Source organism: Melanerpes formicivorus, unplaced genomic scaffold (genome assembly GCF_026170545.1).
Source record: "Melanerpes formicivorus ecotype bairdi unplaced genomic scaffold, bMelFor1.0.p_v2 SCAF_10, whole genome shotgun sequence".
NCBI lineage: Eukaryota > Metazoa > Chordata > Aves > Piciformes > Picidae > Melanerpes > Melanerpes formicivorus.
In genome coordinates, this window is record NW_027142362.1 from 13,279,222 (window position 1) to 13,295,167 (window position 15,946).

The 15,946-nt window shown below is 40.5% G+C and overlaps 1 protein-coding gene across 6 annotated transcripts in view; it reads left to right on the plus strand.

Moving 5' to 3' along the window:
• LOC137443796 (uncharacterized) overlaps positions 1-15,946 on the plus strand; it is a 113,693-nt gene that overhangs the window by 35,596 nt on the left and 62,151 nt on the right. For 5 of the 6 annotated variants that reach the window (XM_068143810.1, XM_068143813.1, XM_068143807.1 and 2 more), the window contains one exon: positions 2,181-2,338. In XM_068143810.1, coding sequence (XP_067999911.1) covers positions 2,222-2,338 — 117 coding nt within the window. In that variant the 5' untranslated portion in view covers positions 2,181-2,221. Of the gene's footprint in view, positions 1-661; positions 2,339-15,946 lie in introns of those variants that run through there. The other variant, XM_068143809.1, reaches the window with a different exon arrangement.

The window sequence follows — 15,946 nt, forward strand, 5'->3', positions numbered from 1 at the left end:
CTTTGGCAGTCTCCTTATACATTTCTAGCAATTCACATTTTGATGTTTGTTGAGAGTGCTCAAGGGTTTGCCTATTTCTCCTGATGTGAAATCACTGGAGTCAGATATGCAGAGGTAAAATAGGAGAAGAGTCAAATGAATGTTGATTACTTCTGAGAATTAATTCCACACTGCCTTTCTGAAGGTTCAGTGCATATTAGCTGCAGTGCAGTGGCATGACGGACTGGTAAATATCACTTACTGAGCCCATCATTCATTGCGGAAGAGGACCTGGACCATGCAAATTGGATGATGCTGTATTTGAAAACCAGACAGCCCATAATTTTAATCTGTTAAAAAGGATTATGAATGACATCGATGAAAGACAGTGTCAATTCTTTGCAAGATGCCTTTTCTCCACTACAGCAGCTGGAAACACAGCCCACCACTAAGGCACTGAACGCCTACTCTGAGGCTCTCACCAACTTTGATCTCTATTCAGGACCAAGTCTAAAACAATCGTCCCATTGGTAACCAAAGAGGCAGAACTACTTTGCCAATGCAGAGTTAAAACTTCCCACGCGTGTTTATTAATGTGAACAAGCTAATACAGCTGTATTAACATCAGTGTGTTCAGGAGCCTTTAAACTGCCAACAAAGTTGTTTGAAGACAGTCCAGGCCTCTCTGGACACACTTGACTCATTGTTCCTTTTTGTAGCAAAGTCACTGTTATGATGTTAGAAGATCATGTTCAGTAGTTTCTACTTTAATTGATAGTTATTTTTAAGTGATTAAAATATGATTTCATATAAACCAGTAGGGGGAAAAAAACCAAACCAAAACAAGAACCCAGGCAAAAAGGAGCAGTCTCAGTTTTCTGGATTTCCCTTATATCCCATAAACTGTTCTCAGGGCTTGTAGGCACACCATTTGAAAGTGGAGCACTTCTAACACCAGCAGTCCCCGAGTCAGTGTCATAGAAATTGATGTGAACTCTGTATCACCGTTATACATTTCTGTCCCTTGCAGGGCTTTGGGGATAGACAGTTATTAACTGTGACTAGGAAGTGAAATTCAAGGAGTGATCAGTTCAATGGCTACTTCTTGCTGGAGGCGTGATACGTAGTCGGTTGACCTAGGCAAAGAAAAAGTGAAACCTACCCTGACAGCATGCAGTATATCAAAGTACCGAATTTCTATGGTTGCTAAATCCTACCCAATAGCTCCTTGATAATTAAAAGATACACTTTCACTGCCAACCTGCTGTATTAATGATAGTCTAATCCTATCCATAAATATACCTTTCCAAATTAATGTAATTAGGTATGAAAATAGCGACTACTCCATCAGCACATTTACAAGCCTTTCTTACAAACCTTAACTCATGTAAACATGTCACTCAAATCTATGTGACTAGCGAGCATGAGTGAGCCTTCCATGTGTGAGGGCAATTTTTCTGGGTAAGACCTGTAACTATGTTTGACTGGGAGGTATTGCCAAGATTTTGAAGTGTGGAGTTCTAGTATGACAACAACTACATAGAGATAACTTGTTTCCAAGATACCTGTTGTGGGTGTTTTATTTGAAGTGGGAACACTAGTAAATATGACCGGAGGGAACTTATATCTATTTTTATGTGGGTTACTCTAGCAGAAATCAAGCACTTGTTATAGAGAATGTACAAACCTCTTCGGCCACCTGCTTCTCTGATGCATAATTGTCTGTTCATTTGCAGATCTAAAGGTTTTCATAATTAAAAAAAAATAATTGCATATTTTTCAACTTTTTAATAACTTCCTGGTCATGTAACATTAAATATACTCAGACTGAGAAACCGACATTCAGCCTTCAAGTGCTGTTGTGGTCTTGACTGCCTTGTAGGTGAGTTCATCCAAATGACAATTCTGAGGCTAGGATCTGGCACATTTAAATAGTCTAGTAGACCTTCTTGGAAGGTGCTTCAGACCTGAACTGACAAGGCAGAATAAACGAACATGAAGATCTATTCATATGACTTGTTACTGTGGAACAGCCAGTGGAACAGGTACATTGCTCAATACTTGGGAAGGCTGCATAGCCATGCCCATGCAAGAGAATCATGTTAACTTGACTGTTGTTTTTAGGATCTAAGATAACTGTGAATGAGCTGTGCAGAGACTGAGTCATGTTTCTCTGTTTGGCTCTACCTTGTGCTGTGCAGACACGCCTGGTATTGTGAGGAAGACCTGCCTACCCCAGGATATGCAGTGCAGCTCTGTCTACGAGCACCTGGCTCTCCTGTTCACCCAGATGCTGTACCTGCTCAACCTCTTGTCTTCCTCAGTGCCTTACACTGCAGTTTATCATAACCAGTTTGTGGTGAGTGTTTCACCAAACTGTTTGTCTTCTGACAGAACCCTGAATGCTCTTTAAATATTGTGTTAATATTCTTTGCACCAGAAACAAGTTTCTAAAACAACTTGTGAAAGTGATTATCCAAGTTGTCTGTTCCTCTAGTCTACCTTGCTATGCTGTTTGGGATGGCTCAGTTTTTAATATTTTCCATAAATTCCAAGATTAATGAAAAAAACAAACTCCCAACAACCCAGCAAAATGCACTTTCCAACACAAGTTGCATTATTCCTGGATTTGACAAATCTCCTCTGTCCACACAGGATCAGTGATAAGGCTAACTTAACATACAGATTTAAGAACAGAGAACAAAACAGGCATTGTGTACCTCAGTGAGAGGCATAAAAGTTCAAGTATTATCAGCATTGGCTTGTTTGCAGTATGGCGTGCAAGCACCCAATTGCTAGGCTATTTCTGACTGATGCATGCTATGTGTTGCATCATTTTGCTGACACTCAGGCGTCTGCACTTGCTTTCCAAGAGGCAAACAGCAGAGCCAGCTCCAGGCCTTGGAAGAACAGGTCTCTGCCTACTTCCTTAGCCTGTAGCTGGCTGACAGGTCTGCTTGGGGATGAGGAGATGATGACTGGCTCTTTTGGCTTGTGCCTGCATAGGGAAGAGATGGAAGGAGTGGCAAGGTGGGGAGCAGTTCTACTGCAGCAAGAGAAGCTCTGCTCTGTAGCAGTTGCCATCAGCTTCCACCTCACTGGGGAGTGAGCTCTTCACTCTAAGGGCTGTTCTGCCCTTCCTCTTCTACTTCCTCTGCCCTGTAAAATGAGGGGTCTCTCATCCTCAGTGACTCAAGAGGAGGGGTGGGAGGGCCTAAGAAAGTCTTACCCATCTGAGAATTCCTATCTAGACAGCCCATCTTCTGAACAAAAATCTGGTTTTAACAATTATGTTATTTCTTTAGAAGGTGTTTTCTGCTGACTTGTCTCTAGAAGTTAAATTGGACTTCTAATTGCAAACAAAAGTGTGTTGTCCAAGTAACTCTCAGAGTAAAATTGCTTGCTGGGGCAGTCTTGCCATAATACTGGGGCTGAGAGTACACTGAAGACAACTGGAGACACTGATGAAAAAGCACACTATTAGCAATTTGAAATTAGAAAAATGGAGTGCAAACTCACAGCAACTCAACCAGTCACATGCTGTAGTTCACACAATCACAGAATGGTAGGGATCAGAAAGGACCTGTGGAGATCATCTAGTCCAATTTCCCTGCTGAAGCAGGTTTGCCTAGATCAGGATGCACAGGAATATGTCCAGGTGGGCTTTAAAAGTCTCCACAGAAGGAGATTCTACAACCTCCTTGGGCAGCCTGTTCAGCGCTCTGTTACCCTCACAGGAAAGAAGGTTTTCCCTATGCTTAGGTGGAACCTTCTGTGTTCTTTTTTTTTTTTTTGTTTGTGCCCATTGCCCCTTGTCCTGTCACTGGGCAGCACTGGAAAAAAAGACTGGCCACTTCAGGGGGAATGTGTTTTTGGCAGAGATATTTTTACCATGCAGGCTTTTAGCAGCTCTTCCTTGTCTTGATAAGCATGAACATGCTGACGCAAGAGTGTGTGATACAGCTTTTTAGTTTTACTAAAGGCTCTTAAAAACACTCTGCAGAAAATAAAGTGGCAAAATGTCAGTGACCTTCATGCTGAAGACAGCATTTCCCAATTTTGAGGTAATTACCCTGATCTGAAAGCTCCTGGGGGGGTAGTCACATACTCTGATGATGTTCAGAGAGTTTCTGCACATGTACTGCAGTTAATTCTTTTGAGATTTGAAGCAATACTTGGAGTGATCTGAACTTTCACTTTCCTTTGGTCTATATGTTCTTTCAGGTAAATACCTACATCTTATTCCAGGTTGTGCAGCCTTAGGTCCTACTTCTGGGTCCTCTTTTGCAACTTTTGACCTTGCTGCTGACTGCAGGGCAGCTGTGATTGGAGAACTCTACAGCTTGTCAACCTCCTTTGTTTTACAGACCCACCACTGACAAGCCAGGTGTTCTGCAGGAAGCAAACCTGAGGATTTGGGGGCTTTCTGCCTTTTTATTAAAACTTGCAGGTTGGGATGTATCAAAATCTCCAATTAGAAGTGGAGAGGGCAGGAGTAAGCAATGGAGCAGTAGGCAGCTATCTGTCAAACGTGCATGTTTAGTCCAAGAAGTCAGATGTCACTGCTGAAGGGCGTGAAACAGCCCTCTCAGCAGCAGGTTCAGCTTGACTTTGTTGAGCCTATGAGTGCAGGCTCAAACTGCTCACAAGGTCAGTAGTAAATGTGTCACTAGACATGGAGCTTGCTCTGGGTGGACCAATGGTCATTCCTTCACTGGAGAAGAGCCATGCTGATGTGCTTATTGCACAATATTGCTTGGAGAAAGCAGCTATGAAGCAGCATAGTTATGAATGGTGAGTCACTGAAGGTGCTTGTGAACTTCCTGCATGTAATAACAATGAAGAATCTTTTGGTGTGCTGGTTTCTGTTCTGGTAATGTTTCTGAAACAGTCCATGTTCAGGGGCTAAACTATAGGCAGTTGATTTATCCCACAGTGACCCCTCCTTAGCAGAGAAGGGGAACTGGGAAAAGTAGAGAAGGCCCATGGGTCGAAATAAAAACAAATGTAATGAAAAAGCCAAACTAAAGCAAATATAAAGTCTATGAGGTTATACATACCCAGGCAAAGGCAGGAGCAGGCGGCTCCCTGTTCTCAGTAAACCATATTTGTGCTGATCATAATGTTCATGGTCAGAGGTACACGTGTATCATGTCACCTGCCCTGGCTGACTTCAAACTGCTAATGGTCTGCATACCATGGCTGACCTGTGATTTTGTCCCAGCAAAACCACTGGCTGAGCAACCAGAGGGGTACTGGGGACATAATGCAGCCCTGGTGCATTTTCACTCCTGTTGCCATGCTCAATTTGATATTTTTTTTTTCTGCACTGGATTTATTGAAAACCATGTCTCATCAAGTTCAGCAAAGAAGTGCACACCTTCCATGGAGACAGTAGAGTTCAGTAGGAAAGCATACTATAGGCCAGGGAGCCTGCTGTATATAGCACCAGAACATACAAACCACACAGCATGTAGAGAGTATTTGAACACTAAGGAGACTGTGAAAGATGGTTTACTCATCTGGATATTTACTTTTTGTCTTGTCTCCCTGATAAACCTTATCAGAATTATTTCTTCCTTGCTTAGTCTTATTGTGTCCTGTTCTTCCCTCCTCCTACTTCTCCCTTTCCCACCTTTGAATATATCACATATTTTGTTTCCTATAAATTAGAGCATTGCCCTCACCTGAATTTGCATGCCCTTGCTTAGCATTTTTGAACTTTGATAAGGAACATGTGTCCTGCAGAGGTAAAATGCTAGGATGCTATTGCTATTCTCTACCATACATGAGTTGTAAGTTGAGTTTTAAAGGCGGCTCTTTCACTGTCATGGATGCATGGCCTGTTCTTGGTTCTGGCACAGATGCAAAGAGCTCTCTGCCTTTTCTTTAGCCACTTAAATGTAGTAGCTGGCTGTATCCAGCAACCACAATAGGAATTTTGAGTCCCTTTGAAAATTTTTCTTTTAATACTTCCTTTTTTCATGGAGGCATTATGAGGCAGTTGGAAGTGACAGCTACAATAATTGTGAACTAATATAAATGATGCCATCTTCAAAGTTCTGAAATAAATTTGTGCAGTTCAGCAAGGTTCTCTCTCCTAGCCATTCATTGTGAGAGTATTAAAACTTAAATGACTTAAGAGGCAGTTGTGAAGGCAGAGGAAAAAGCAGCATTTTTCAAAACAGGAAGTAGAGCAGAACAATTACTATTTAATGATACTGGAAGTGGAAAATGTATGATGAAGCAGGAGTGTCAAGTTTACTGTGCAGATTGCTAGTAGGGCAGGATGCTTTTTGGCAGAGTTTACCCAATTTCTGTTTTTCTGCTTATACATCTATCCTGGGTGATATGAAAGGTTTCCAGTAAAAGCTAATCCAATTCTTGGAATCCCCCATCTCTCCCCCCTTGACCAATCTAAGGCTTGTTCACAGCACTGCTTCAGTTTTTTCCGCTTCAAGGCCAGCAAGATGGTTCTCCTGACATATCTGAATGCTGCAGCCCTTTAGAGGCTTGTTACCGCCATGGGATGGTCCTCATTAGGTGAAATAACCCAGAGGTTGTTGCTGCCTTGCAGTATATCCTCTGACAATGCTGCCCTTCCTTAAGCAGCCTTGGTCGCGAATGTTTTTTACTGCTTTGAAGATCATTATATCAAATATCAGTCAAACTAATACCAACATTTCTTAGCACAATTAGTGACTGGAAGGACAGCGCAGGACCCCAACTTCCCCAAGACTAAAATGTCTTTATGTATATGCCAGTAACCTCATCCAAACTGACATCAAGAGTGGCTCCATCTGAACCACACACAGACTCTTGTTTTTCTTCTATTTTCTCTCCCTGTAACCTAAAAACCCAAATTTAAATTTTGCCTGCAGTGAGGTATGTTCTACCAAGCACTTTACTTAAAGATTGCTCATTTTCCATGGTAGTTTTGAAAAAAACTAATCTATTTTGAAATTCTTCTTTACGTACTAGTTTATATGATCTGCTTCTCTATATACTTACTGTCCATTTGCCTGGAGTGTTTACATGGAAAGAAATTTTCTGTTCCTTAAACACATCTATTGCCATCTTTCAATCTCCTACCTAAAGTCATAATCCTTTGCATATGACATTATAGTTTGTTGTGCCGATGACATCTCCAACAAGACCTGGCTTCGAATGGGGAATCAATGCCATGAGCAGATGAGGTCTTGGAAGACAGCTATTCAGTCTGAATGGGAACTTTTATAATAAAGATTGACAGATGAGAAAATACAGAGATTTAGGGTATACAGTGTATGAGCCAAAAGATTCTATTTGCAGGCAAAGTGTACCATGATTATTCATTCCTTCTTGAAACCTTCTGTAGGTTAAAAAAGGCTCTTAATTCAAAGTGAAATGGGGTTTGAATATTTTAAATATGCTAAATTGTTCAGGCAGGCACTTAACAGTGATGTTCCTGTTCACTTCTGCACTGACACTGCCCTACCTGATTATCAATGCAGGCAATAATATGACCACTGGGATTTTTCCTTTTTGGATGTTGAGTGCTTTTGGCCCTTTGCCTCTTTGATGCAGCTTTTCTTTACTGGATCTTTTTCCATTTACACTTTAATCTGAGTTCTTGCAGCTCTGGTTTTCCTGAATGGTATTTTGTAGTCCACATTTTTACAAAGCTTTTCTAGAGGCTCAGTTTGCCCTTTTTAAAAATCATAGCCTGCTTAGATCTAGTGGAAGCCTTGGGGGGAGGAAAAAAACCACCCCACACCCAAAAAAAAAAAATGCCCCTGAAGTGTTTGTCAGGTTTATTTTCAAGACTGCAAAGATTTGCAGTGAATATTATTGTGAGATTGAAATGTAAATGTCAGTTTCCTCTCTATAATCCCTTGCAAGAAATTGAACTCTCCTTTGCATTGGCTTTTGTCTGGGAATACTTGGGAATTTTTGAGACACTTGAATGTGTCCAGAGAAGGGCAACAAGGCTGGTGAGAGGCCTTGAGCACAAGCCCTATGAGGAGAGGCTGAGGGAGCTGGGATTGTTTAGCCTGGAGAAGAGGAGGCTCAGGGGTGACCTCATTGCCCTCTACAACTACCTGAAAGGTGGTTGGGGCTAGGAAGGGATTGGTCTCTTCTCCCAGGCAACCAGCACCAGAACAAGGGGACACAGTCTCAAGCTGCGCCAGGGGAGGTTTAGACTCGAGGTGAGGAGGAAGTTCTTCATTGAGCGAGTCGTTCGTCATTGGAACGGGCTGCCCAGAGAGGTGGTGGAGTTGTCGTCCTGGAGGTGTTCAAAAGGAGATTGGACGTGGCACTTGGTGCCATGGTCTAGTTATGGGGTCTGTGTTGATAGGTTGGACTCGATCCTCGAGGTCCTTTCCAACCTTGGTTATACTGTGATACTGTGATACCGGCTCTTGGGAGAGAATTGCCTTTAGCTTAAATCAGAATACCTTGCTGATATTGAATCTTCCATAATTCTGGCAGCAAAATACACCCACCTCCACAAAAAAATTTTCTTCGTTGTTGCCAAGCTCAGTGACTTTTGTTTGCTGAAGAGAGAAGCCAGACTTGCTAAAAAAGTTGTGATATTTAACAACATTAGTTATAGTCACTACATCACCCTGCTGCTTTACTTTCTGCCTTTGCTTACTGACAAATGACAGAGTAGTACAAGCAATATGTAACTTGGCTCTGTTTGTTTTGGTAAGGGCAGGATCTAAGAGAATTATTATTTTTTTCAGCACAATACAAATGAAGAAAAGGAGGGTCAGTGCAAATGAGCAATCTGGTACAAGCTCATCACTTCATTTCTGAACCAAAGTTCAAAATATTTGAGCTATTTTACATCTTGAACTGAATTATGCAAGCTTGTTTGAAAGATCAAGTTGTAGAGATTTGCCACTTCTGTAGTGACACCTGCCATCCTGGCTTATGCTGCTCTGCTATTCCCCTTTCAGGAGCTTGTGCTGTTTGTGAAAATTGACTGAATTACCACTGTCAGGACTTATTTACTTATTATTGATTTGTTTTCTGTAGAAGTGAGGCAATACTATGTCCTAAGCATAAGATCGGTTTTGAATATTGGGAATGCAGACAGCAAAACAAAGCTCCCAGCCATAGTAAGATCCAAAAGACATATCCATAGTCCTGCAGGTCTAGCCTTAATCCAAAAGAATAGCAAGATGCATTATGGTTGTTCAAAACCTTGGGCAAGTTTTAATAAGATCTGTTAGTTGAACAAAAACCCAGACATTTTTGTCTTTGCTAGACTGACTGCGTAAAGAGCCCATGGTGTAAAGAGCTCTCCAGAGAGTGCTTGTAAAAGGAATGTGTTAAAAGGGCAGGTGCTGGTATGCCTGATACTGTCTTTTGCAAAAGTAATATGTCAGTTACCTGTATGAGGAGCTATGCTGAGGATTAAGGTTAGGGTGACAGAGCTCATTTGATCCTTCAAGGCACAAGTCACAGAATTCAGGAAAACTGATGTTAGTAGAGACCAGTGTCTCATCTTGACTTTTGTTGTATGGTCAATCCCATTTCTGACTTGAAAGTTTGGGGATTATTTGTAGCATTTCTATTAAGGACTGAGATATTAAAAAGGTCAAGAATCCATTTTATTGGTTGCAGTGTTAGAAGTGTTCTAAACCTATATTGTGTTTTCTCTACTTGTTGGTGGTTTTGATGAAATTCTAGGGTTATATGTAGGATGAAGGTTTGGTACTGTGGTGAGAAGGTGTCTCAAAATACTGTTTTACTCCAAGGATTTATTTTTCTGGCCTGAATTGAGGAATTAATGTTTGCTTTGGTTGTGAGTCAATTTTGACACGAGTTGGCCTTTTTTTCTTTGGGAATCAAGGTTCAAGATTCCATTCTTTTTCCTGGATTCTGTAGGATACACACAAATGGTGCAGATAGGTCTTGAGGTCAGCATTCCCTGAGTTTGGGGAACAGTTCTCTGGGTACATTTGAAGATATTCCTAAAGGCTTTAGAGATGGCTCCCCCGCCCCTCCTCCCTACCCCCTCCTAGCTGACTAGGTAAAAATATAAGCTTTGCCACATCCACTCTAAGGACTCTACCATGCTCATTCCTATCTCTTCAGATAATCTTTACCCCGAGGAAAGGGAAAGGAACCAAATGACAGCTGTGGCTTTTCAAAGTCATAAAAGAGGGAAATATGTGTGTATGTACTTATTTATTTATTTTATCTTCCTATTCTGTATTTTATGCTGAGGCTGTGAAGCCTATTGAACTTTTTTCTTTGAGCCCTTAAGGTATATCCAATGTCACTCAGACATCAAAGCTCCAGAGCTGAAATGGAAAGAGAACAACCAAATTGCATTTAAAGGTTAATAAAATAATGCTTGTGTTTTCTGTTGTCACAGAATACTAAAAAGAAAAACATTACCTTCATGTTTACAAAGAGGAACAGAAAATAGAGAAATGTGAAGTCAGCTGCGATTAGCTTACCCTTTGTTCTAAAAATGATACATCCTTGTGTTGTATCAGAGACAGGATGGGCTCCTGAAGCTCTACTTTTTTGTTTTGCCAGATATTAAAAGACCTCAGTGGCCACTGATAACTCTTTTGTGGTTTATGAGAGTTGATTAGTTCTAATTTAAAACTAAAGGTTTAATACGAGAATTTCCTGTCTTTATTCTCTGGGAATCTGACTGGCTTCTGTGTGTTTGAAGCTGAATACTACCATCCTTACACTGCACATATTGGCTATGCTTGTAGTAGGCACAAAGAATAAAATCAGGGAGGTTACAGCCATGCAGCTGAATTGCACAAATATAACCAGCCTCTTTGACTTCATATGGCTGAGTTTAACTTTGGTCTCGCTCTGTCCTTAGAGCACAGATGCAGTTCTGTGGGTGTAACTGAAGAGGGAACAGAGCTTGTAACTTGGAAGCTACACAGTGTGTGAAAACCAGTTAAAACTCTAGAAGACTTATTGGTTCTGTTAAAGTTTTATCCTTCTCTGATACATATTGAGGCCAGTACTGAAGCTAAACATTTCTCTCTTACAGTTTGTCACTCTGCAGGCCAAACCCCCACATTGCTCGGTAGAATTAAGATCCTGTGGGACTTGCAGTGCTGTCACTCACATTATTCATCAAGCAGAGGTCACTGCTAGGAGAGCAGAAAGTATTAGTAGAGTGATCAGAGCTTGTGGACTCTGCTGAATTATTTGAAGTTCTTCCTGTGGTGTGTTCCAAGTATCAATCAGACTGATTTGCCAAGCCTAGGGTATTACTTTTGGGGGGGGTGGGAGAGGGTGGGATTGGGGGGAAGAAGAGAGAGAAAAGAAAAAACCATGTTGTGTGAATCCAGTAAGGAGAGTACTGGCAAAATTTGCAGTGTCTTTAATGATGATTCCTTTTCCCAGGAGTATTATAAAGTGATCTGTTATGTGCATCTGCTTGTTCTATTTCTGTTTGGTAGCCTGAGATTCCTAACACAGGAGGCAATAACCCTGCATCGTGTTAGATCATATCATGTCACATTGAATGTTGACCTTGGCTGACATAATGTGACATGCTACAGTTGAACTAATGTAATGAGAGCCAATGTATCAAGTGCTTAATGTTAATCTGAAGGTATCATCTGTGACCATAGCAAAAGGTTTGAATAGTGTGTATTATGGAATAGCCCTCTGTTTTTCAGGTAGTCTGAGATGCAGGTATTCAAGCTAAGAACGAAAAACAGGAAGAAAAAAGAGGGGCAAAAGCTAGACAAGAGTCTCTATGAGAATTAGTAATAAAGATACCAATTAGCTAATTGACTAGAAGACATTTTATCCCCCTTGACACCACTATAACCACAGTGGAAGTATGATTGTACAGTGAGTGGGAGCATTGGCTAAAAAAACGTTCATACATGTTTCTGTAGGATTTGTTGGTACAGGTCACTGAAGGTGTTTATTGATATTGCTTTCCTTAAACCAGTTAATGTAAATATTGGGCCTTATGAAGTTAATAAATTTTATAACGCTTCCTTTGTTCATGTTATTGCTTGACCTTTTGACCCACTGCAAAACTGGCCCAGTACTCCATGGGTTGATGATCTTAAAGGTCTTTTCCAACCAAAATGATTCTGTGTAAAGGTTTTTTCCATTCAAAATGATTCTATGATCTCTGTTGTTTTCCCAGGGAGACTTGGAGAAATCTCTCTCTTCTTGGAAGGTATTTGGTAAATTAGATGTCAGATTAAAGCATGCCTGCAAAATAATTGCTTGTGTTTAAATATTTAAAACAATGGTGTGCAGTACTAGAATTTTCTGTTGTTTCTGTGGTGGTTTAGCAGCACTCAGAACCTGTTTTTGTTTCTCCCATCATGTGCCCCTGTAACAGGATCATGTTCTTTAATGTGATCACTGGCTGGCTGACTTCTTTGTGTCACCTTCATTCTTATTCAGTTGGCTCTAACTGACAGGGGATATTATTCTTGACTTTTTGTTAGACCAATATTTTCAGTCCTTGGTGCTTAAAAATTGGCCTTATAAAGTTGTAATTGTGCATCTGCTTTGGTGAAAGCACTAGGCAATCTGAGCTGGAAGCATTTTAAAAATGAGCCAACAGTGTACCTTGTGGCCTAATTTGATGAATGTTGGCATGTAGATGTGCTGCAGATGATAATCAAGCATCATTTTATTTCACATAGGAGAAAAAAAAAGACTGAAAAAACCTCCTGTATCTGGGCACAGAGGATTTTGAATGCTGCAAATCTTGAGTGCCATATATCAGGCTTGGGAGTACCTTGCAGCGGCTAGTAAGAAAAATGAAAGCTATATCTTTTTCCTTTGGAGGAAATGCCTTTCCTTACTCTGAAGTGCCTTTTCAATCATAGATCAGTGCTGCATTCTTGGCTATACTGAGCCTGATTATGCTCACATTGAAGATAACTAAAAATCCCTGTTCTCTCCAGGAGTATGGGTCTAGAGCATGGCTAGTACAGTAGCAAGGTTTGTGAGTGAAACTTTCTTCCATATAATCTGTAAATACTCAAGACTTTTCTAATTAAAATTATTTAATGAAAGCTACTTCATTGCTTATGCCCTTTTATTTCTGATAATCTTTAAGTCTATGGCCTAGTAACAGAGCTGTTTTCAAAAGTTTGTAGCGGAAAGAGTAGCACTGCCATTGCCTAATATGATGAAGTAAAGCATGACAATTTGTCCTTGTCACTGCCAATATTCTAAATATTAATTAAAAAGAAAGAAAATGACAAGTATTTGACTCTGGATTAGACTCAGCTGTGTAGCAGCCTTTTCCCCACCCAGGTTTAACTAGCAAGCAGAGAAGATAGGTAATAATCTGATCTGCTTTGCTGTAGATTATTGTGGGGTCTTGATTAAAAACCAGAAGAGATGAAGCAGCATAGCAACAGATTTGCAGAGAAAGTAAAGGCTTATTGCATACAGATTTCCTGCCTTCTGTTTAAAACAATATCAGGAGCAGGGAAAATTAATTTATATTGCCAGAACTAAGGAGACTGATCTTGTCAGTTGCCAGTCTCAAGTGGGTCGTCAAAGTACAGAACTTGCAAACCTTAATGCAAAACCTTAATGGTATTTAATGTAACTTAAAATTGGGAAACTATGGAGAAACCAAGTAATTTTCAACCCTAATTTCCGGAATGGAGCATCATCCCAGACTTGAATGAAGTCAGCAATCAAAGGACATTTTCTTCAAATGTCAAGCTGAAGCAATGCACTGACAGCATTGTAAGGATGGAACAATTATGAGAGAATTTTCAACTCTTTAGTATATAAATCAGCAGTTGCACTAATTAAATATATGCAGAGAAGAGAGTTCTAGTCCTTTCCAGGCAGCTTTGCTCAGCATAAATGTTCTCAGTTGAATAAAATCCTGGAGTAAAGGCCATAAAATGGCATGCTGCAGATTGTTGATGACACCTGAAGTTGCCAAAGAAGGATAGAGCGAGTGTGAGGAAGAAATTGCATTTCTGTGTATAGTAACCTCTGACCAGCCAGATAAATCATGGCTAGTCAGAAGTTATTCCAGGGCTGGAAACTCGAGGGCAGCATCCAAGGCAGAGCCACTCAAGCTGCTGTGAGAGGTTTTCTATCTGTGAAAAATAGGTACAAAAAGAAACTTTGTGAAAAATAGGATGCTAGAGTTGAGAGAGCTTAAATAAAAACTCAAGGGGTGCAGGAAAATACAACTTGCAGCTTTTCTCTCATTACTTTATTCCCTATTCTTTGAAGTTAGCATTATCATGAACATACTGTAGGACTGAGAGCAATCAGTACTGTGAGAGTTCAAGAAACGGTCTTTTTTCAAGGGGAGTGTTAAAGGTCTAAGGAAATTAATGTGTCTACAATTGCAGATTCTTTGTGGAACATAATGACTTGCATGACTGATTTAGAAATTACTATATATAGTGTCAGGAGAGCAAATAATTCACTAGAATCTTTGTTACAGCACAAAATCTAATAGCACACATCCTCCCCGTGTCCCACTGAAGTCACCATGACTTTGCAGATGTCTGTCATGGGACTGGGTCTAGAACAGGAATAAAAGCAAATACCTCTGGAAGAATGTTCCAGAAATAACATGGGACTGCATTTGGAAGAGGCTATCGAAAATGAAGAGTTTCACTTCACTTTCAAAAAGGGTCAGGCATATTCCCTCTCCTTTCCCCCAAACAATCAAACCGTCAAGAGACTCATTAAAAACCCTCTTTTCAAACAATTGACTTTGATGGCATTCTCACGTTTTCCTTCTTGCGTTTGACTTTTACAATATCTGATACTCACAGGTAGTAATTCAGCTGCCCAGAGATACATGCTGGGGCATCTCACATGCAGGGATCCATGCTTGGTCTGGCTTGGGACGTTGCTGCTTTGTTTCCCCATACCACAAAGGTATCAAACTATTCTAGTTACTTTCTCTATTAAATCTCTTGCTCACTAACATTAAAAAAAAAAGTACTTCCTAGACAAAAGATGCTGAAAGCTAACCTCACCCCTCACGCCCAGGCTAGCTTTTTGACTAGCAGGACATGGTAGAGTGTGCTGAGGAGCGACTGTGGCAAGCTGTGCTGCGGAAGAGGATAGTGTCCTGTCTTACAGATAAGAGCTCTTTCCTGTCAGTGTTGTATTTATATGTTCATTGTGCAGATGATAAATGTTGCCCATTTGCAGAGCATCTTCTCTACTGAAGGATCGCAAAGCTTTTCACAAAACAGCTCACATGTAAGGCTCCCAAAATTCAGTTAGGCTGTTCTTAAGAAGCTCTGAAATTGTTCTTTTAAAGCCTGCATAAAAACAGGGTCTCAGTTTTTGAAGTCCGACTTCAAGATGAAGGTGGAATTAAAAGTCCATGGGATTGCATTCCCTTTGCAAAGAAGGGAAAAAGCAGATGGAGTTGCTTTTTGTGGGCACTTAAAAGCAGTAGAAACTTGTCAATATTTTTCATTTGAATTTTCCTGAAGAGCTAAGAAACTCTGCTGTTGCTAGAGGAGGCAGAAAAATGTTGTGATTTTTACTGGCAGAGAAATATTTGAATGATTATTGACAGAGCACACAGTGCATGGAATGTGCTTGGGTTTAGCAGAGTGAAGATGTTTGACATATTGGCAATACAGCACAGGGTCAAGAGGTGACTGATTAATGTTGTGTTTCACAGTCAAAGCTAATACTCGCTCTATGCCTTTGTGTGCTCTTTGTTATTGCACATGATTGGAAGGACAAACCAGCTCTGGGTTAGTTAAACCTATGCATTGATTCTAGCATGAAGATGGCTTATTTGGGTTTAATCAGTTGGACACAAGAGTAAAGTAAATCTAAATAAACTACACTTAGTCTAAGTGTCATGCAGGAGTTTGCATTATTTTAATTAAAATTAGTTAAATTTCTTGATTGAATTCAGGGGAACAGTGAGTGCAGGAAGCAGGGAGCCATTCCTTGCACAGTGATTTGCAGTGGCCTGTGACCATGACTGCTGCAGCCC